Below are 21,608 nucleotides of genomic sequence, written 5' to 3'. Positions count from 1 at the left end.
TGTGCCTGGGGCCAGCTCTGTGCTCTGTTGAACAGGAAGGGTGACAAGTGTCAGGGAGCCAGGGAGCCGGGATGAAAGGGGGACTAGAGACTGAGATGAGCCTCTCGCCGAGAGGCATGGCCTGCTGTGCGTCCCTTATTGGCCCAGAGCGTGCCTGTGTTGTAGCCCAGTCCTCCCCGGTCCTTGCCCAGTCCTTACAGGTTACAGACCGCGAGACAGAGGTTTAGAGAGGAGCGAACTTGTTCAAGATCGCGTGCAGCTGGAACCATGTTCTCTTATTTCCCTGGCCATGTCTCCCCGGTCCCAGCCAACCTGGCTCTGGAGGGGCACGGCGGAGACTGGGGGAGCCCTAGCTGGAGGGCCTGGGGGTCTCCGCGGCTCCCGTCCTGGGCAGGGGTCAGCAACTGGGCTTTATGGGGTGCGGGTTTGGGCAGGGAGGGGGAGTTTTGGCGCTTCTGGCCCTTCCATTCCCCTGAGGGTGATCTGGGCAGGTTGTCTGACCTCTCTGGACTGGATCTGGCCATCGAGAAGACGAGGGAGCTGGACTGTGTCCGGCACAGACGGTCTGGTTCCCGGGCAGCCCTTCCCTCTTTGGTATAAACTCACACTTCTCATCCTGGGCTATTTTGCCATTTCCTTTCCTGCTAAACCAAGGGCTATTTTGGAAACTCCTATAAGCAAACTAATCCCTGGCTGGCATTTGAGCGGATCTAAAAGAGCCCTAAGTGAGGGACACGGGCATAAACGCTGTCCAGTCCCGAGAGCCCACGCCGTTAAATTTAGAAGCATCACCTCCAAATGAGGTGAAATTGCAGGTTCCCGCGGCCGGCGGGCAGCTTCGGGCAGCACTGAACTGGACAGATTTAGCGGGGGCAGGGGCCGGCCCCCTCCGGCTGCCCCTGGCGGTGAGAGACCCGGACGGTCGGCTCAGTGTCTGGGGAGCTGCTGCTGGGTGAGGAGCCCCTTCAGCAGCCCCGCTGGCCCCGCGCTCCCCAAGCCTCGGACGCCGGGCCGCAGAGAGGCAGCGAGGGACACGTCTTGTCTGCCTTGTCTGCCGACGGAGGTTTGGTGTCTGCATGACTTCTGTGTCTCTCTCCTCTGCCCAGGGGCCCCCGCGAGATCCTTGGCTGGTTTCTCATGCCCTGCAGAGTGCCAGCGGCCGCCCGACCTGCCCACAGCCCAGCCGCTGAAGGATCACGCCGGCGGGGGAAGAGGGCTGAGGAGGGGGACGGTCTTGCGGGGAAGAGAGGGAGCTCCAGGGTGGCCGGCCTCTGTTCTGAGTGGTCAGTTCTGCTGTTGTGTCAACAGTGGAGCCAAGGATGACCAAGGATGACCCTTGGTTAAAGGTGACAGACATCCGGTGGGGTCCGTCGGGAGCCCACTGGGGGCTCCTGGGAACCCAGGGGTCTCAGCTTGGCCAGCTCACGGCCAGCCTACGGCCAGTCCGCCAGAGGGGGGCGGTCCTGCAGCCCGCTAGGTGCGATCCCAAGGGTCCGCGACCAAGGATCAGCCCTACCAGGCGCCGGTCAGGAGGGGGCGCTGCTGAGACCCGAAGCTGGTCCGAAGGGACCTGGGCTCCACACCCCGCTGAAGGCTACCGGGGATGGCGCTGGGTTTCTCAGCCTGGCAGGTCTCGATCATGAGTTTGCTTCCCTTCTGGGCCCCCTTTCCCCCGCTTCAGGCGCATGTTGAGGGGCGGGGGGTGGCGGTTGTGTGTCGTCAGCACAAACCCCATAGAACCAGGTGCAGCCTAACATGAAGTAGCCAGGCTTTGAAGCTTGTCATGTTCAAGTTCAACCCAGCTCTAAAGGTTCCGACCTGTGTGACCTTGGATGACTTATTTTCCCTCGTCTCTGAGCCTCGGTTTCTTTATATGCAAAATGGGAACGATAATAATGATACTTGCCTCCTATAGTGATGAAAGAATGAAATGAGATTTTAAGCTTTTGGAGCAGGTAGCAGGCACAGTGCCGGCCAGGGGTCCTCTGTCAAAAGCTGCTGCTTTTGTAAATAAAGTTTAGGGGGAACTTAGCCAGGCTCATTCATTTGCATATTGTCGCTGACTGCTTTCTTTCTAAAACGATATCGCTGCATAGCTGTGACAAGACAACAAGGCCTGTCTGCAGAGCCAAGAACTTTCACTATCTGGCCCTTACAGCAGATGCTTGTCCCCTGCTCCCTGGAGTCCAAAACACAGTTGAAATTCTTATCTTTATCCTGTTCTTCCACGGCCTCCACCTTGAGCTGCACAGCCTGGTGAAGTTGGGGAAGCACGTGGCCTCTGGTCCCAGAAAGATGTGCCGTGAATCCTCCAGGCCCCAGAGAACATCCCTGGCCCTGCCTGCTGGCAACTGTCTAGTGAGGGAGACAAAAAAACTCACCTTTCACAGTCCACTGTAATTAGAGGGAGTTGGGAACTGGGGGGAGGTCCAGGAAGGCTTCCTGGGGGAGGTGACATCTGGGCTGGAGGCAGAGAGCAGAGGTATCAGTCAGGGGATCAGCCCCCACATGGCAGCCAGACCTCGCTTCCTGTTCAGTCACTCAGTTGTGTCCAACTCTTTGTGACCCCGTGGACTGCAGCACGCCAGGCTCCCCTGTCCATCACCATCTTCCAGAGCTTGCTCAAACTCATGTCCATTGAGTTGGTGATGCCATCCACCCCTCTCACCCTCTGTCCTCACATGGAAAACGCAGAAACCTGAGCCAGCCTCTTCACCTCTTAGAGCCTCTTTCCTCATAGGAAAAGTGGGGTCATTGGCCCTCACGGCCCTGCCATGAACTGTTAGTCCACAGCCAGGGGCTGATATCTCGTGTGGGTCTACACCGAACCTTAGATCTCCTCCTCGGCCCTCCTTTCCTAGCGCTGGGCAGGAAGATGGTGGATTTGTTTAGGGAACTGCATGCAGAGAAACTGTTGAGCGATTGAGCAATTGTCTTTCTCTTTTATCCTGAAGTGGAGGACTAGAGGGAGGCTGGAGGAAGGCTCCAGAAGGGCACGGAGGGAGGGGTGAGGGGGGGCGGAGGGGAAGGGTGGTGGGAAGGCGTTCAGGTCCCAACCCTCAGGGCGGCCACGCCCCAGCCACTGACCTTGGGGGTCCCCCTGCCTGTTCCCTCCTGTTCCCGCACCCAGCTTGGCTGGGGTGGAGGGAGGGGGTGTTTGGCAGTTTGAGGAGGTTCCAGTGCCACCCAGAGCCTGCGCTGATATGGGTGGGGGCAGTGGCGTGCAGATAAAAGTTTAACAACCGGCAGGGGAAAAAAAAACCCTCAAAACCTAATTTGTAGCACTTGCCCAGTTCCACGCTGCACTTAATTCTATTGCAGCTGATTTCAAGCTATCAACATTCCTGACAATTTAACCTTCGACTCTTGCAAGCTGGTCCAGGCTGGCAGCAGTGCAGTCCAGGTAGGGACTGTGGGGGTCCTGGGGGTCCCCCCGTGGGGCTGGGGTGAGCCCCCAGAGTAGGGGATGCCTGACTGCATACCTGAGAGGTGTTGGCATCTGCGTCCGTGTCTGAGAACTCTTGGGTCCTCAGCCTGGCTCTGTCGCTTCCTAGCTGGGTCCCTGGGCTCCCTTGTCTCTCTGAGCCTCAGTTTCCTCATCTACTGAGCTAGGTAGCTGCTACGCCAAGAGGGTTGTGTGGAGCTAATAAGATAATTCACTTAGGCACTTCGTGCACTTATGAGCACTCAATAAACATTGCCGCCGCCGCCAGATTGCATCCACCTCCCCGTCCGTACACCTGGCTGCGGGTCACGGTTCTATAGAGTGGGACAGCCCCTGGCACTGGGGCTCGCCATGCAGTGGGTGCTCAGCAAACCGTCGCTGCTTCCCCCATCACGGCCAGGGGTTGTTCCTTGACTCACCTGCTCCAGCATCAGGGTCTCCAGGCTGGGGTCTCGGTCAGCCGACCGCCACACGACAACCAGCTCTTTCCGGCGTCTACTTCACATTATGTGCTGTTCAGACCGTTGTCTCCTTGATCCTTTTCTGAATTCCCATTTTACAGATGTGATCACTGAGGCCCAGAGCCAGGGAGTGGCCCAGCTGCAGCTGGGACTTGAGCCCAGGTCTGGCTTTTCGGTTTCCAGCCCTCACCTACACACAGCGGGTGTGGGGCTGAGGGGTGCGAGGGGTGTTGGAGGAGGAGGAAGCTTGTGGGGCTACACTGATCTTCCAGGGGGTTCAGAGTGAGGGCTCTGGAGCCTATGTCAGAGGCTACAGACAAAGTGCAGGACCAGACACTGGGCAGGTGTGGCCCCAAGGAGAATGTTGCTCCAGCCAGAGGCCCCAGGGTGGGCAGAGGCGTGGAGTCTGGACTCAGCCTCTGGGTCGGGGGGCTGTGGGAAGCAGGGGCCTCACTGAGGGGGAGCAGGAAGGAGCTGACGCAGTGGGGCAGATCCCCCTGCAGGCCAGTGGGGTCCCTGGAATTCTAGCACTGACCCCACCCTGGCCAAGGAGTGAGGTATGAAACTGTAGCAGCAGAGATTTAGGTTAGATATGCAGGAGAACTTTCCGATTGTACTGGAAGACAGTTGGCGTTATTCCCAAGGGATGTAGTGGCATATTTTTCCAGTCTTAAGATGGTTTGGAGAAAGGAAAAGACAGTCAGTGTTCTAGGCCTGCCTCGCTGCAGCTGGGTCAGAGACGAGACAGTGGACCGGGGTCTTCTGGGAGCCTCCAATGCCAACAGCCCGGCATCCTGTGAACTGGGCTTCGTCACCTCCTGGTCAAAACCTCACATGGCTCCCAGTTACCCTCAGCCAACTGCAAGGCTAGAGCCCTCCCTGGGGCCGCTGAGGCCCCCATGGCCTTGCTCTGCTGGCCTCTGCAGCCTCGGCTGAGGCCACACCCCCGCCCGCTGAACTGCCCGTCCCTGGGTTACACCTGGTCCTCTGTGCCTCCAGCCCTTTGCCCATGCTGTTCCCCTGCCTCAGATGCCCTCCCCCCCTCCGTTTATCCTTCTTCCCTCCTCAGCCTTGCCTTCTCAGTTCTTGGTCGCCTTTTCCATGGGTGGGTCCGGTACCCGCATCACTCCGCTAGGGACACCCTCCTGTCCCCGGTAGCTCATTAGCCTCTGGCTGGACCGGGAACCCCAGAGGGTGAAGGCTTGGCCCGCCTTGCTCGGTGTCTGGCTCACAGGAGATGTTCTGTGGGAGTTTGTGGAGGGGGTCAGGATTCCTGGCAGAGGGGTGGTGAGAAGAGGTGGCTCAGGACCTGCTGGACTCCCCTGCACGAGGACTCAGAGCCACACAGGCGCTGAGAACCCAAGCGCAGAGCGCAGAGAGAGACCAGGTTCCCATCTTGCTCTTGCTCTCGCAACCTCACCGAGCCTCAGTGTTCTCATCTGTGAGCTGGGCACAGCATGGCTGCCCCCCTGCCCCCGCCCCGCCCCGCTGGTCCCTTGGGCGTCCTGGTGGGGGTGGTCGGCTTGCGGTCAGCATTCGCCAGGTGCCACTGCGAGGCTGACTGTCCAGCCCTTTCCCTGCAGGTGACCACCATGTCGGTGAGGGTGCGGTTCCTGTCCTCCGGGGACGCGGGGACCGTGGGGGTCATGGGCCGGAGCGCCTCCTTCGCGGGCTTCAGCAGCGCCCAGAGCCGGAGGATTGCGTAAGTTCTGCCCACAGTGCGCGGGGGAGGCTTGTCTGAAGGCCAAGGACTGGGGAGGAGGGTGGTGAGGGCGTTCTTCTCTGCTGCCGGTGGCCCTGAGGCTCTCACTCGTGCCAGCCCTGCAGCCCAGGGCAGTGTGTGTGTGAGAGTGTGTGTGTGTGCACGCGTGCGCGTGAGACAGTGCTGGGAGAGACCTCTAATTTGCTTAGGATCCAAACAGGTGTCATCTGCCTGAGTTTATCAGGCCCACTTGGCAGATCAGAAAACTGAGGCTCAGAGAGGCAGAGCCACTCACCCAAGGCCACCCAGCAAGACAGATTCAGAGTCGGAACTTAGTCTCCTGGAGGCGGGGTTGGCATAGAATGTCCTTCCTGGTTCACAGAGCAGGAAGTAGGGCCACCTGTGACCTGGGGCAAGTGACCTCACCTCCCTGAGCCTGGCTTCCTCATGTGCCCAGTGGGGAGGCCCAGAGTCCTTCTCTCACAGGCTTGCCATGTGGGTACAGGGAGGTGACGCGTGGTGACTGCTGGGGCACGCTGGCACACAGTAGGGGCTTGTGGGAGGTTTCCAGGGAGGTGGAGTGACCTCTGCAGAGACAGGCCTGGTCGGCACTCACCCCGAGAATTGGGTTCACGACGGCTCCGTGATGTCTCCTCCAACCTCAGGGAGTGCCTGGGAGCAAGGTGCATTCCCGCTTCTGGGGCCACAGCCCTGCCAGCCCTGGCATCCTGAGGGGCCCGCCAGCCGGCCGGCCGAGCGGCTATGATGGCAGCTGAGCAGGGCGCAGGGCCTGGTGGGCTGGTGATCCCGTCAGCCACTCGAGCTCACCTCCCGAGACCCTCCAGGGACTCCCGTCCCACCGAGTCCAGTCCTGTCCCCCAGGCCTGGCCGCCTGCTGCACCGTGAGCCCGCGCTGGCGTCTCTGCCCCCTCCAGGCCTTTGTTCAGCCCCACGCCCACCTTCACCTGGAACCCTCCCCGCCCTCCTTCACCTGGCCTGATCCTGCTTAGTCTCAGGGGCCTGAGCTTCAACTGCCGCATCCTGGGGTGGGGAAGGGGGCCCCCGCTGTCAGGCCCTCCCAGCTCCCTCACCCCACTCAGCTCCTCGGTTCCGAGGTGTGCCAGATCTGAAATTCTGGAAGCTGCTCAGTTAGTGTCCGACTCTTTGCGACCCCATGGACTGTAGCCCACCCAACTCCTCTGTCCGTGGAATTCTCCAGGCCAGGATACTGCAGCGGGTAGCCATTCCCTTCTCCAGCGAATCTTTCCAACCCAGGAATCACACTGGGGTCTTCTGCATTGCAGGCAGATTCTTTACCAGCTGAGGTCCGGTGAAACCCTAGTTCATTCAGTTCAGTTCAGTGTCCGACTCTTTGCAACCCCATGAATCGCAGCATGCCAGGCCTCCCTGTCCATCACCAACTCCCGGAGTTCACTCAGACTCACGGCCATCAAGTCTGTGATGCCATCCAGCCATCTCATCTTCGGTTGTCCCCTTCTCCTCCTGCCCCCAATCCCTCCCAGCATCAGAGGCTTTTCCAATGAGTCAGCTCTTCACATGAGGTGGCCAAAGTACTGGAGATTCAGCTTTAGCATCATTCCTTCAAAGAAATCCCAGGGTTGATCTCCTTCAGAATGGACTGGTTGGATCTCCTTGCAGTCCAAGGGACCCTCAAGAGTCTTCTCCAACACCACAGTTCAAAAGCATCAATTCTTCGGCGCTCAGCCTTCTTCACAGTCCAACTCTCACATCCATACATGACCACAGGAAAAACCATAGCCTTGACTAGACGGACCTTAGTCGGCAAAGTAATGTCTCTGCTTTTGAATATGCTATCTAGGTTGGTCATAACTTTTCTTCCAAGGAGTAAGCGTCTTTTAATTTCATGGCTGCAGTCACCATCTGCAGTGATTTTGGAGCCCCCCAAAATAAAGTCTGACACTGTTTCCACTGTTTCCCCATCTATTTCCCATGAAGTGATGGGACCGGATGCCATGATCTTTGTTTTTTGAATGTTGAGCTTTAAGCCAACTTTTTCGCTCTCCTCTTTCACTTTCATCAAGAGGCTTTTTAGCTCCTCTTCACTTTCTGCCGCGCCCTCTAAGCCAATGACCCTCGGGGTGGGTGCAGCTGGAGGCAGGGGTCATGGAGTTAGAGCAGGTCAGGCAAGCGGGCAGCGGGGGCTACAGGGAGGAGGGACCCAGTTCAGTGAAGGCTGGAGGGGAGAGGAGTCGAGCACTGCAGAGACGGCGTGGGGTGGGGAGGCCTTCCATGCAGCGGGAGAGCGGCGCAAAGGCCCTGGGGTGGGCATGAGCTTTGAGGGGCAGGAAGTGGGGCATGCGGCTGGCCTGGGAGACAGTGCTCAGGAAGGCAGGGGACCCTATGGGGGCTCCTGGGACATGCACAGCATGAGAGGAGCTACGAACGGGCTGGCGCAGAGGAAACTGAGGCCCCAAGATGGGGAGAAATTTGGCCAAAGCCTCAGAGGGAGTTAGCACCAGCACCCCTGACGCTAAGCCTCTGAGGAGGGACCATGTGGGTGCCCCTATGAGGAAGGCATACAGTGGGCGCTCCATAAATGCTGCAGGGAGTTTCTGCACCCAGTCATGTCTGAGCTGCCCCTTCCTGGGCTTCACCGGGCCCCCACCCAATCGGGTCTGTACAGGGCCGCCAAGGACTGTGTATGTCCCCGGGGGCCTCCCGCCCGTGGGACCCACCCCAGCTGAGCGCGCGTGGAGCCGAGTATGCGGCTGGGCCTCCAAGCGGGTGCCTTCCTCCGACTTCTACAGAAGAACTAAGGGGGCTCTGTCCCTGGGCTCTGCGGCAGGGAGGGGTCTGTGGACCCTGCAGCCAGGCGGGCTGCCCACACTCACAGTCCGCACTCTGCTGCCATGACTCCCAAATCCTTAGCGAGTTTTGACCGAGGATCCTGTGCTTTCTCTTGCCCTGCCTCATCACTGATTCTGTCCCCCGTCCTGCTGGCAGCTCTCCTCCTGCGAGGCTTCTGGGCGCCCCCAGAACATATACGGCAAATGTCCCTTCAGGCCCCACTGGGAGCTCTGCACAAAGAGTGCGCCAAGGGGGGTCCCTGGGCTCTTGCTGGCCTCTCCTGGACAGAAAGAGAACTGAGCAGATCTGACCTGTTGACCCTAGAGCTCAGTGGTCATTGGCAAGGCTGTCTGGACCAGATGCCTGCAGAGCCTGTATCCCAGTTTGAGAGAGATGGCCTCGGTGGCTGTAAATGTCCCAGGCCCCTCCTGGGGGTCCTCGTCCAGCCCCTCTCAAACCCACAGGGAGTTCCAGAGGAGATGTGCCCTGGATGGGGTCTGGGGTTGAGTGGCAACCATTGGGTCTCGCCCTCTGCAATCCCCTCGCCCGGGGTGGGGGAGATGCTGCCTGCAACAGCAGGAAGCAGCAGGTCTATCTTTAACTTCCTGTCCCTGTCCTGCACCCAGGGGTCTGGACCCTTGGCTCTGGGTCCAGATTGGGTTTCAGGTCTCACCTTCTGGCTTAATGGCCCAGGTAATCCAACCAGGCTGAAACAGAGCCGCTCGCCAAAGCACTTGGCACTGGGGGCAGGTCAGGCAAAAATAACCTTAGACAGGACAACAGGAGAGCCGGGCTCCACTTAGGTGTCCCCAGCCCACATTCCTGCCCTGGCACCCTTTGACTCTGGACATTTTTTTAAAATTGCATAATCAAAGAATTTACTTAGGAAGTAATCTGGAAATTTTCCACTAAGGTGTGAAGGACTATTATTAATATAACTAGGCCATGTGTAATAAATATTGATACATAATAATATATTATAAAATAAGGCATATATACTGAGGTGGGGAGGTGAAGAAGGCCGGGTCTTGATACTGTCCCCTTTCTGCCCTGATTGACAGGCAGGGCCGCTCTTAACCCCTTCCTGCCGTTCCTCAGCCAGGTCTCCCCTCCCCCAGGCTGTTGGGCAGGGACCCTCCCGAGCCAGGATCTGCTGCGATGTCCCTTTGACCTTGGGAATTCCTCCGCTGACATGCCTGGGAAATGTCAGTGTGAAAACTAAGCATCAGCCCTTGATTTCCAAGGAGAGGAGACTAGAGATAGGATAGATGGGGGCTAGAGCTCAGAGATGTCAGGATACACGGGCTAGCACCCAGGGAGCACCCAGAGCAGACCCGACCGTGGCGGCTGTCGTGTGTGTGTCTGTCCTCATACCGGGCACTGAGCACCACCGACGCGAGAGGAAAGGTGAGCTTGCAGCGAGCTCTGAGTCTTCACCTGAAACATGTCCGGTCGATACTATAATTTATTGCCCCATCGCCAGCCCCACCCGCCTCCGGATCCCGCACCTGCGGCAGTCATGCACCCGGGGCCGCCGATGTTTCTCAACGACCCCGGGCAGACAGACCGGCCCGGCGGCCTCCCGTGAGGGATGGGTCCAGTAGGTCGCACGTGCCCATCTGGAAGCTTGTCTGGCATGCCGGGGGTGTTTAATATTTACTGAGTCCTCCCAGAGCTAGTGTAACATCCGCCCCTGGAGGGTGCTCCCTGCCCTGGCGGTTGTGACACTGGGCCAGACGTGCAACCTGATTTCACCATCCGGAGGCTGCATTGCTGACCCTGGACTGGCCACCGGGCACAGAGCTTCCCCGGGATCCCGTGCTTTCAGGCACAGCTGCAGACTGAGGGCAGGGAAGCCTCCAGGTAGATGGAAGCGGGGCCGGCCAGGGTGCGCACCCGCCGGGGACCGTGGGCCCCCGGGAGCTGGCAGGTGAGCGGGGCTCCTGCAGCCCCACCTCCTAGCGGCATGCCCACCGCACCTGCCTGCCTGCCCACCTGCCTGGGGCCCTGCTGCTGCTGCTAAGTCGCGTCAGTCGTGTCCGACTTTGTGCGACCCCGCAGACGGCAGCCCAACAGGCTCCTCTGGCCCTGGGATTCTCCAGGCAAGAGTACTGGAGTGGGTTGTCATTGCCTTCTCCGGCCGGGGCCCTAGTCTGTCTGAAACCTGCTTCTCTCGAGGCTACAATCCTGCCTGTCCCTGCCAGCCTGGAGATGGCAACTTTGCGGAGGCTGTGTGCTAAGAGGTGGGTGACGGGGCATCCGGGAGGGTGGGAGAGTGAGGCACAGAGCCCCTTCCTGGGCTGTGCAAAGTGTCATTTGACATACAGTATGTGAATAACAGCCACGGCAGGTGCATGGGTGAGTGCTAGTGATGTGACAGGCTTTATGCCTGGGCTCCATGCACCTTACCTGGTCAAGCACGGCCTGAATGGAGGAGCCTTCCCTGGTCACCCTGTTGAAATTCATTATCCAGCCTTTGTTTTTTCTGGGCTCTAGGCACTATCTGATGGTAACTTCTGAATTGGAGTGTAGTTGTTGTGGGCTTTCCATGTGGCTCAGTGATAAAGAACCCCCTGCCAATGCAGGGGACGCAGGTTCCATCCCTGGGTGGGAAAGACCCCCTGGAGAAGGAAATGGCAACCCACTCCAGTGTTCTTGCCTGGGGAATCCCACGGAAAGAGGAGCCTGGAGGCAAAAGAGTCTGTTGGGCTAAGTCGTGCTAAGACACGACCTAGCAACCAAACAACAACAACAAATAGCTGCTGTCTGATATAAACGATACGTGTACTTTAAAGTCACCTTATTAACTTCAGCATGTATATAGCACTTACTCTTTCCTGGAAACTGCTTGAATCTCTTTACATTTATTAGCTCTCACAGCAACCCTTCCTCTGGTCCTCATTTTACAGATGAGAAAACTGATGCACAGGGACACCCAGTAATTTCCCCAAGGTCACAGAGCTTAAACCTGGGGGAGCCAGATGGTACCCCCGGCTCCAGAGTCTGTGCTTGCTACTGCCTCCCACGACCTCCCCCAGCTGGCAGGCAGCTCACAGGGTGGAGGTTTTGTCACTGTTTTGGTCACTGTCCTAGTCCCGGCTCCTGGAATGGCATCTGGTGCATAACAGGAGCTCAGTAAATATTTCCTGAGTGAATGACTAACCCATGACAACTCTGTGGGACGTGCCCTCTCATTATCCCTCCTTCACAGATGGGAAAACTGAGGCTCCAGTGGATTAAGTACCCGTGATCTCTGGGGTTAGGATTTGGACATGGGCAGCTGACCAGGAGCTGTGTCCCAAGAGATGATATGAATTTCTAGCTTGGCGAGGCCCCGAGGTTTCCAGGGCGGGGTCCCAGACCCTTCTTTCCCACAGCATCCTTGGGACGGAGTTCTCAGCATGCCTGGGCAAGGCTGGATCTGTATCTCAGGCACACTGGTTGGTGGTGCAGCATCCATGCTGGGGAAGCACGGGGCTTGGGCTTGGTCCCCGCCGGCAGGAGGGCAGGACAGCGCTCCTGAGCCCACCGCAGGTCTCCATGACCGTCCATGGAGCGGGCAGCGTCCTGACGAGACTGGACAGGCAGCCCAGCGCCCTGCCAGCCCTCGAGGGGACCAGGGCTCATCAGCGGCCCAGCGGCCTGCACTCCAGACCCCAGGCCCCCACCCCATTCCCTGCGGACCTTGAGCCTCCAAGATTAGGCCTCTGGCCCCTTGGCTCCCATCGAAGTGCCTGGCTCAGAGAAAGCCCCACTCTGTGAGTGTTCGAATGAATGAATGAGCCTGTGCCCTTGCAGTGAAACCCTGAAAAGGCAGCAGATGGGGAAGGGTGTCCAGGGAGAACTGGAGCTGGGTTTCCATCAAGAGGGTGGCTCCGAGCGAAGCAGAAAGGGAGAACTCCTGAGAAAGGGGTCCTCCGATGGCAGACCAGCATGCTGGGCAGCACCTGGGAACACGTTAGAAACGCAGATCCCTAGGCTCCACCCAGACCTATCAGAGCAGAACCTTCAGGGTGGAGTGGTGGTTGGGGGAAAATCGCAGTCTCCCAAACCCTCCACGTGGTTCCAGGAACCTGAAGGAGTCCTGAGATCCTCAGATCCCAGGCTGAGGGCCTGTGCGCACATGGTTGAGGTCCCACCTCTGGGGGGACGTGGTCTGGGGCAAGTCACTCACCTGAGCCTCAGTTTCCCTGTCTGGCAGGGCTTAATACCTGCCTCTTAGGATGGTTGTACAAGTCGATATTTATACAAAGCCTTTAGCAAGCGCTGGGCAACAGTGGTGCTCAGCGTATACCCTTCTGCCGCGTCCTATCACTCGGCGCCCTGGGTCGACGGGGGGGTGGTGTCTGTGGATCCAGCGGCCTAGGAGCTGTGGCCAGGGCTTCGTTTTCTCTGCTCTGTGGAAATCTCAGTTGCCACTGTTAAGGTCTTTGAAGCTGGAACTTTGCTAGGACCTGACACTCTCCTCCCCACACCTGTCCCGGGGTCCCCAAGGCAGGCAGGGCCCTGTGTCCAGCACCTCCCAGCATCTTCCCGCCTCTGCTTCAGTCAAGCCTTGCCCTGCAGGTCCACTGCCCCCATCACACACGACTCCACCGGCTCCTCTACACCCTTGCTCGGTCTGTCCGCTCACCTGGAACACCCTTCTTGGGGGGTGGGTTACCTTTGTTCCTGCTCTTGCTTCTAGGTCCAGTCAAGGGCCCCAGGATCGCCCTTGACATGTGGCATTTCCCTTGTTCAGCTTAGTTCAGTATTTACTGAACCCCTACTGTCTTCCAGGCTGTGTTACAGGGAAGGATACAGATAGGATACCATTACTTTAACAGTAATGGACATTTACTAAGGACCTACTAACTGACCCCATCCTGCCAAACCTTTGATTTGGTACCTGGGAGAATTCTTAGCATTACCCTCTGATTCAGGTTCTGCTGTATTTCCCATTTTACAGATGAAAAAAACTGAGGCTCAGGTAATGCATTAGTGAAGTTTCTTTGACAAAGAAACCTCCCAAGATATAGAGTCTTAGATAAGACCAGTTATCCTCCCTCCTTCTCATGAGCGCGTGGAGCCGGTGGATGGTCTGCTCCAGGGGCGGCCTGTCCCTGCTCTTGTTGCTCAGCGGTCCCCTGAGTGGGTCCCAGTGCACAGGGCTGGAGCTTGCTCCTCAGTGGACCGAGAAAGCCAAGGAAGGGGGAGAAGTTCTCTTTCAGGCGGGAGGGGTGTGTTGACTAATCCAGGCTGGGGACAGCGGCTTGCCTCAGAATGCCTATGGATGTATGTGCGCGCGTGTCCACGCGTGCGTGTCCACACGTGCGTGTTCATGCATGTGTGTCCATGCGTGTGTGTCCATGCGTGTGTGTCCATGCGTGCGGCGATTTGTCAGCCTACCTCTCGCCAAACTACATGAATAAAGAGCAGAGCTGGGGAGACGCCCCAGAGGAAAACTGAGGCGCTGTTAACAGAGGGAGGGGGATGGATGCTGGGCCGCCAAAGCCAACAGGTGCCCAGCCTGGGAACGCCACTGGACTACGGTTTGGTCTTCATGTTGCTTCGCCTGCACAGAGCTTGCTGAAGAGCGCAGAGAGACAGACAGCGTTGGCCTTCGGGCCACTTGATTGTATTGCTCACTCTAAGCTAATTTCTCATATCAGGTTAGTGTTACTGTTCTTTTCATCTTCAAATTCAAGCGCTCATTTTGCAGATGAGGAAGCTAAGTCCCAGGGAGTCTTGACCAGCTTCTTGAGACCACGCAGCTTGGGGGCAGGGCTCAGTGAGGTCTCCTGACTGCCTGGGGCTCTGGCCACCGTTCCCGAAGGACCTGTCCCCGAGAAGGGCCGTGCCCAGACCCCTTCCCTGATCCCCCCATCCTTCTCACAGAAAGTCCATCCACAGGAACTCAGTGAGGTCTCGGGTGCCTGCGAAATCCTCCAAGACGTACGGCACACTGCGGAAGGGGTGCATCTGCTCCGACCCCAAGCCCCAGCAAGTGAAGAAGATCTTCGAAGCGCTGAAGAGGGGGCTCAAGTAAGGAGGCAGCGTGCTGCCTGTCGCATCCTTTGGCCTCGTCCGCTCGCTCCTCGCTGCCTCTGCCTGGGCATCGGGGGTGGGTCTTGTCTGTGCATGGCCACAGATTGAGCTCCTGGTTATCTGTTTAGTCAACAAACACGTCCCGGGTGCAGCCACGTGCTCGGCCCCTTCCTTGGGTACCGGGATGAGGGAATAACGGCAGGGGCGCCCTGTTCCCATGGAGAACACCCACGGCGGGCAGGGGGCGATGGCCATTAAGGAGTGATGTGGTCAACACCGTAACTTCCACGCACCCTGAGGGCAGTGACAGCGGAGGTGATGGAGAGGCTGCACCTGAAGGGCCTGTCACACAGGGTGGTCCGGAGGCCTCCCTGAGGATGTCCTGGCCATTTCTGAGAAGGACCCATGATGCTGGCCTCTGGGGCGACAACCATCCCGGACAGAGGGAAAGCATGTGCAAAGGCCCCGTGGCAGGAGCTTGCGGAGGAGCCAGAGGTCAGGGTCAGGGCGGCTGGGCTTGAGTAAAGAACAGAACCACTGATTGACTGAGCAGAGGCGGGGACAGAGGAGTCAGTTACTCACTCCCCATATTTTTACTGGAGGCTTATCAAGTGCCAGCCGCAGAGTTCAGTTCAGTTCAGCCGCTCAGTCGTGTCTGACTCTTGGCGACCCCAGGGACTGCAGCATGCCAGGCCTCCCTGTCCATCACCACCTCCCGGAGTTTACTCAAACTCATGTCCATTGAGTCGGTGATGCCATCCAACTATCTCATCTCTGACGACCCCTTTTCCTCCTGCTTTCAATCTTTCCCAACCTCAGAGTCTTTTCAAATGAGTCAGTTTTTCGCATCAAGTGGCCAAAGTATTGGAGCTTCAGCCTCAGCATCAGTCCTTCCAATGAATATTCAGGGGTGATTTTCTTTAGGATGGGCTGGTTTGGTCTCCTTGCAGTCCAAGGGACTCTCAAGAGTCTCTTTGGCTGCAAAACACAATGTGAAAAGTCCCATCGGGCCCACGTCTTTATCTGTTTTCCAAAATAGGGGTTCGCTAAGACCCTTTCTGGTCCCGGCCATCCAGACAGCAGGACAGCCAGCCTTTGTCTGTGAGGAAGGCGTATCCCCCTGCCCCCCACAGCTCCCATGGCTGGGGGGAGGATATTGGCCTCTGGAAGCCATTGCCTGTTTTCAGACCTGGGTTCAGACTCTTCCCTGCCTTGTGGACCCTGTATTGGGTGGCTTCCGAGTCAATTTGCGCATCTCTAAAATGGGTATAATAACAACAGCTCCCTCCTGTTGGCAGGCCTGTTTGGGGAATTCCCGCTCGGCACAGTGCCAGGCACACCGTGTATGGGATGCAGAGGCGGAGCGGGCGAGGGCCGGACTTTCCGCGGGGTTGGCTCTGCCCTCTGACCCTTGAACCCGCTGAGCATGCCGCTTCTCCCCAGGCCGGCCGTGGCTGCCTCCTCCGCGGAGCACCGCGCCCCCACCCATTTCGTTCCTTCCTCTTCTCCTTCCCAAACTCCTCTCCCTCGCCCGCCCCGCAGGGAGCATCTGTGCGCCCAGCAGGCTGAGCTGGATTACCTGACAGGACGCCGCAAGGACACCCGCAGGAATTCCAGGCTGGTGAGGCCCCTCCCCAGCCCTTCCCAGCCGAGCGCCGGGGTACACCCCCTTGGCCTGCCGCGGGTGTGAACCTGGGTCTGGGGAACGCAGAGGCCGACAGAGTAGACTTCATTTTTAATGAATGAGCCTCAGTTCAGTTCAGTTCAGTTCAGTCACTCAGTCGTGTCCGACTCTTTGCGATCCCATGAATCGCAGTAGGCCAGGCCTCCCAGTCCATCACCAACTCCCGGAGTTCACCCAGACTCGTGTCCATCGAGTTAGTGATGCCATCCAGCCATCTCATCCTCTGTCGTCCCCTTCTCCTCCTGCCCCCAATCCCTCCCAGCATCAAAGTCTTTTCCAATGAGTCAGCTCTTTGAATGAGCCTCACTTGGACCCAAAACAAAAAACAAAACTCCAGAAAAGCCCAATACCAAAAACAAACAACAAAAAAACGATGCCCAGTTAAATTTGATTTTCAGATAAATAACAAATCATTTTTCAGTGTAAGTATGTCCCCTGCCATCTTCAGGACATAGTTACACTAAAAAAGAAACTTTATCCATCGTTCATTGGAAATGAACCTGGCTGTCTTGTCATTTATCTGCTGGCATTTCCAGGACGCACCCCCCCGCCCCCGCGGGGGGCCTGTGTCTCTCCAGCACTTGGGTTCTTTCCAGTCCTGGGGAGTCCCTCTCGGCCCCCTCGTCTCTATCTGGCTGCTACTAAGGACAGGAAACCCCTCTGTCCTCGGCAGGAGTAGACTTCTGCAAGCAGAGACCAGGAGGCCTTGCTGCCTGTGGCTTTCTCTAGCTCATTCTAGCGTCACTCCTGCAAGGCACCAAAGCACAGAACAGGCCGCCAGCTTGACCGAGGGACTGCAAATGTGGTGGTGGGGAGGGGGATGACTCTATCAAATTGTGTCCCCCACCTCTGTATCCTGGCCCCAGCAGAGAAGACCTTGAGGGTCAGCAGAGTGGGAGAGGCAGGGCCCCCCGCCTGACCAAGGGCCCGACCACTGGGGGAAGGGAAGGCGGGCGGGCTCCGTCATGCCTTGTCTTGGAGGGGCGGGTGGGTCAGCGCAGAGGCTGAAGGAAGTGGTGCCAAGACCCCACCGCAGGTCCCAGCCTTCCGAGCGCTTGTCACACCTCCCTCTCCCACGGCTGCGGCTGTTCAGCTGTCTCTGTCTCTCCCCTCTAGAAGTAACTCTAAGGAAGTCGAGGCTTGTGTAGAGGTCTATATGTTTTAGCTGCTCCCATTTCATAGGTGGGTACACTGAGGCCGCGAAGGGGCCACCCAGAGAGATGAAGCACGTGGGGCTAGGTTCCCAGTCTCTGAGAAATTGCTGTACAGTTACTGTTCTTTCCAAAGCCTTGGGAACTTCCCCAATTCTTAATTTCTTACATAGGGTTTTCATCTCATAATCCCACACATACAATGTCACATAGATACATACCTAGGAAAGCAGACGTCCCTTTGGGGGATGGTTAACCATCTTTTCCCTCTTGCTTGACCGACCCCCCTCCCCGATCTTCTCTGTCCCATCCTGTTTAACCCTTGAGGCTCATCTAGTATTTATCTTTCCATATTTTCCTCCCTCGTCACCTTACTGCAAGTACGCAGACTGTGCGTATATAGAGGGGTCTGTAAGGGTCACCTTACAAAGTGAAGTCACAACTTGCATACTCTCCCCTGTCTCACTTCTTTTCGTTGGTGGTCGCCAACTTTGTGGAAATTCATCCAGGCTCAGATACAGTGACCTTAACCCACGTGGGCAAAGCAGGGCCTGTTTTGGAAATAAATTTTACGTGATCACAGGCACACCCATCGTGGGCACACTGTTTGTGGCTGCTTTTCACACTCCAGAGGCAGGAACCGTGTGGCAGGCACAAGCTGTGCTGTTTACTCTCTGGGCCTCTGCACAGAGACTCCCTCACCCTGACAATAGATTCTTTTCACGGCTGCACCGTGGCCCCTGGAGGGGATGGCCCAGTCCCCTTCCATCTGAGCTCCTGGCTGCTGCCGGCTGCCTCTTCCTATTCTCTGGTCGTGGCTGAAGTCGCCCCTTAAATAATCAAACCGCAGCGGCTCCCCTCTCATTGAGTTGGCACCGTCCTTTTCATAACAACGCTGTGAGGTAGGCGCGATGGCGTCTCCTCTTTCAAAAGGAGATGGAAGCTCAGAGAGGTAGAGAAGCTTGCCTGGGACACACAGCTGGCACCTAGGAGTCAGGCCTTCAGCTGCCTCCCCCAAAGCCCATGCATTCGCTCATTCTTCCTGCCCGGCCTGGACCGCAGCTTGCTGACTGCAGCTGCAGGCCTTGGAGGATGGAGCAGCCGCTGGCTTTTTGTCCTCTGAGCTCAGGCGCCCCTGGGATGGAGGCTCACGGGTCTTGGAGGCATGCCGGAGCCCTGACACCTCTCCCCCCAACAGGCTTTCTATTATGACCTGGACAAGGTGAGGGAAACTTCTGTCCGCATGGGGTAAGCAAGGCGGGCCGCGGCTGGGCCTGGCTGGATGGGAATAACGTCTTCGTGGGCCTTCCATCCCCCCGCCATCCTATGGGAGGAATACTTGGGTTTCCTCCCCACTTGACAGATGGGGAAACTGAGGCTCGGCGATGAGCCTTCCTCAGGGATGGTGAGGGGCTGGCCTGACTTCGAGCCCAGCTTGAAGGACCCGCAGGAGGGTGGTGTGGGCTTGGGGTGGGGGGTGGCCCAGGCCCCTTTTAAAGCACCTTCTCTTCTTCTGGGAGAAGCAAACGCGCTCAGTGGAGAGGCACATTCGGAAGATGGAGTTTCACATCAGCAAGGTCAGCCTGGTTTCGGGGGCACCTCTCGGTTTGAGGGGGACCTCTGTGGCGTCAGTGGAGGAAGGCGCTCTGGGTGCCAGGTGGCTGCAGAAAGCCAAGGGGGTGCAGAGACCGTGGGGGCTGAGTCCAGAGGTGGGGATCAGGGGGTGGGGTTAGGACCAAGTGATGAGTCCAATCACCCGGTTGTACGTATGGGGCTGTAGAGGCTCGGAGAGGGACACATCGGGCTCAAGGTCACAAAGCAAGTCCCTCAAGCTTTATGTGGGCAAACCCCTCCATGAACTCGCTCTGCTCCCTCGGAGCCCCGCGGGTGGACGGAACATCACACACGCACCTTCCCTGTCTGACCGCTGAAAACCGCATCTACCCATCCAGTTCACTAGTTTTTATCGTGCCTGAGCTGTGCGCCAGCCGCTGCCACGTGCTGGGTTTGCAGAGTGGAAGGGACAGACGCTGTCCCTGCCCGCGAGGGCGCACGTTCGCCGGGGGCGGGGCCAGCACGACCCGGGGGCGGGGCCAGCATGGCGAGGGGTGTGGCCTCCTGAGGGGCTGGTGTGGGAGACAGTTCCCGGATGGGTGCGCCCCGCAGGTGGACGAGCTCTACGAGGGCTATAGTATCCAGTGCCGCCTGCGCGACGGCGCCTCCAACATGCAGCGAGCCTTCTCCCGGTGCCCGCCCAGCCGCGCCTCCCGAGAGAGCCTGCAGGAGCTGGGCCGCAGCCTGCAGGAGTGCGCCGAGGTGGGCGGCGGAGGGCCGGTTTTGGGGCTCCCTGGGCCCTGAGGCCGCCTCTCTCTCTGGCCCCGGGGGTGGGGGTCTCTGTCTGGCAGGGTCCGTGCGTGCCCCGTGGTCCATCCCAGGGCAGGCGGTGAGCTGTCTTCTGTGGGGCTTTGCAGGACATGTGGCTCATCGAGGGGGCCCTGGAGGTTCACCTGGGCGAGTTCCACGTCAAGATGAAAGGTGACAGGGCTGGGGTGGGGTGGGGGCAGTCTGGGTGGAGCCTCAGGGCTTCTCTGGGACCTGGGGCTTGTGCTGAGGGTGGGGGGTGATGGTCAGAATCCCAGGGTTCCAGGCTCAGCCCGGATTTCCACTCCTGTGACTTGTGACCTCGGGCAAGTCCCGCCTGTTCTCTGAGTTGAAAGTGAGGGCCCAGGTCTGCCCCTTGTCATCGTGATGGCTTAGCTCACTGCCCGCCCGCCCCCAAAGCTGATGACCCCCAGTGTGGTGGGGGCCTCCCTGCTTGAGGGCCTGTGACCCACGGGGTAGGGACAGTGGACAGCGGAGAGATGAGCCGGTTTCTGTGTTCCAGGCTTGGTGGGCTACGCACGTCTTTGTCCTGGAGACCAGTACGAGGTACGCCTGCCCTCTGGGATCCGTCCTCAGGGCTCCCCGCCAGGCCTTTGGAAGTGGGATTTCTGGGAACCAGGGTCTCCGCTGAGTTCCTGTACCCCCCCCACCAGTTGGCAGGGAGGGCCCCCAGGGGGTGGCAAGGGGGCGCGGCTGACCGCTCCTTTCTCGGGCCTGGCGCACAGGTGCTCCTGCGTCTGGGCCGCCAGCGCTGGAAGCTGCGGGGCCGCATCGAGTCGGACGACAGCCAGACCTGGGACGAGGAGGAGAAGGCCTTCATCCCCACCCTACACGAGAACTTCGAGATCAAGGTGGGTGGGGCCGGGGGCGGGGGGCGGGCCGGGCCGGACGCGGTGGGGAGCCGGGGGCGCGGTGCCCACACCCACCACTCTGCCCTCCCCCAGGTGACAGAGCTGCGCGGCCTGAGCTCGCTGGCGGTGGGCGCGGTGACCTGTGACATCACCGACTTCTTCACCACCCGGCCGCAGGTCATCGTGGTGGACATCACAGAGCTGGGCACCATCAAGCTGCAGCTGGAGGTGCTGTGGAAGTAAGTGCGGGCGGCCGCTTCCCCGATGCCCCTCCTGGAGGGGTGGGGGGTGGGCAGGGGGCGGTGGGGGAGGGGCGTAGGGAGAGGGGTCGGCCTCAAACCCGCCCCCACCAGGACCGCGGAGAGACCTCTCCGGCTCCCCCTGGTGGCCTGACCTCACCCTAGTCCTCAGGCTGCCCCCCAGACAGGCAGGGGCCCAGACCTCTTCCTGCAGCCCTGTCCATGCCACGGCCTGCCCCGAGTTTAAATTCTCTTATTTTTTTCCACTTTTGAATTAGTGGCTATTAAAGACTGGGGCGGCCAGGACCCTTTATGGCAGCCTCCTGGGCTGGGTTCCCAGGAGAAACCCACCTCCGCCCTCCTACACCTACCATCTCCTTACCCGCTGACCCCAGCGCCCACCAGGCATAGGGCTGAGCGGTCACCCTGCGGTCCACCTGGCCACCGCCCCGGATGGGGGACGCTCATGGGAAGCACCCCTGCCTGGTGTGGGGCTTTCCACTGAACATCCCATCCTGATGGTTTCCACAGGTTTTGGGTTTTGTTAGCAGAGATCCTTTTTTTTTTTAAAATCCCCAAATGAAACCTTGTGTTTCGAGGAAATTCCCTTCTCCTGATTCCCCAGGGCAGGTAGGTGCTGCAGGAGCAAAGGGGCAGACACACCCTTCCTCTACTCTGGTGCCCATTCTGACCAGTTGGGGCCAGGCTGTCCTTTCTCCCTGGGGGTGAACTGGGTGGACTTGGAGGAGTGACACCCCTGCTTCGGTGCCTGCGTTTGTCTAGTGGGGGTGAGCACACCACTCAAGCAGTCAGGGCAGGGGGTGGCCCTGCAGCGCC

General features: G+C 58.7%; 1 protein-coding gene across 4 annotated transcripts in view; it reads left to right on the top strand.

Annotated features, from left to right (window-relative positions):
• The window catches only part of RIPOR3 (RIPOR family member 3), a 74,230-nt gene that overhangs the window by 39,861 nt on the left and 12,761 nt on the right, over nucleotides 1-21,608 (top strand). For 2 of the 4 annotated variants that reach the window (XM_069548824.1, XM_069548820.1), the window contains exons 2-11: nucleotides 5,490-5,608; nucleotides 14,315-14,461; nucleotides 16,007-16,085; nucleotides 18,498-18,521; nucleotides 18,823-18,876; nucleotides 19,466-19,615; nucleotides 19,771-19,834; nucleotides 20,184-20,227; nucleotides 20,407-20,532; nucleotides 20,626-20,771. In XM_069548824.1, coding sequence (XP_069404925.1) covers nucleotides 5,499-5,608; nucleotides 14,315-14,461; nucleotides 16,007-16,085; nucleotides 18,498-18,521; nucleotides 18,823-18,876; nucleotides 19,466-19,615; nucleotides 19,771-19,834; nucleotides 20,184-20,227; nucleotides 20,407-20,532; nucleotides 20,626-20,771 — 944 coding nt within the window. In that variant the 5' untranslated portion in view covers nucleotides 5,490-5,498. Of the gene's footprint in view, nucleotides 1-3,299; nucleotides 3,404-5,489; nucleotides 5,609-14,314; nucleotides 14,462-16,006; nucleotides 16,086-18,497; nucleotides 18,522-18,822; nucleotides 18,877-19,465; nucleotides 19,616-19,770; nucleotides 19,835-20,183; nucleotides 20,228-20,406; nucleotides 20,533-20,625; nucleotides 20,772-21,608 lie in introns of those variants that run through there. The other 2 variants (XM_069548822.1, XM_069548823.1) reach the window with 2 other exon arrangements.

This window comes from Ovis canadensis, chromosome 13 (genome assembly GCF_042477335.2).
Source record: "Ovis canadensis isolate MfBH-ARS-UI-01 breed Bighorn chromosome 13, ARS-UI_OviCan_v2, whole genome shotgun sequence".
In the NCBI taxonomy this organism is placed as follows: domain Eukaryota; kingdom Metazoa; phylum Chordata; class Mammalia; order Artiodactyla; family Bovidae; genus Ovis; species Ovis canadensis.
This window is presented reverse-complemented; position numbering and strand designations above follow the sequence as displayed.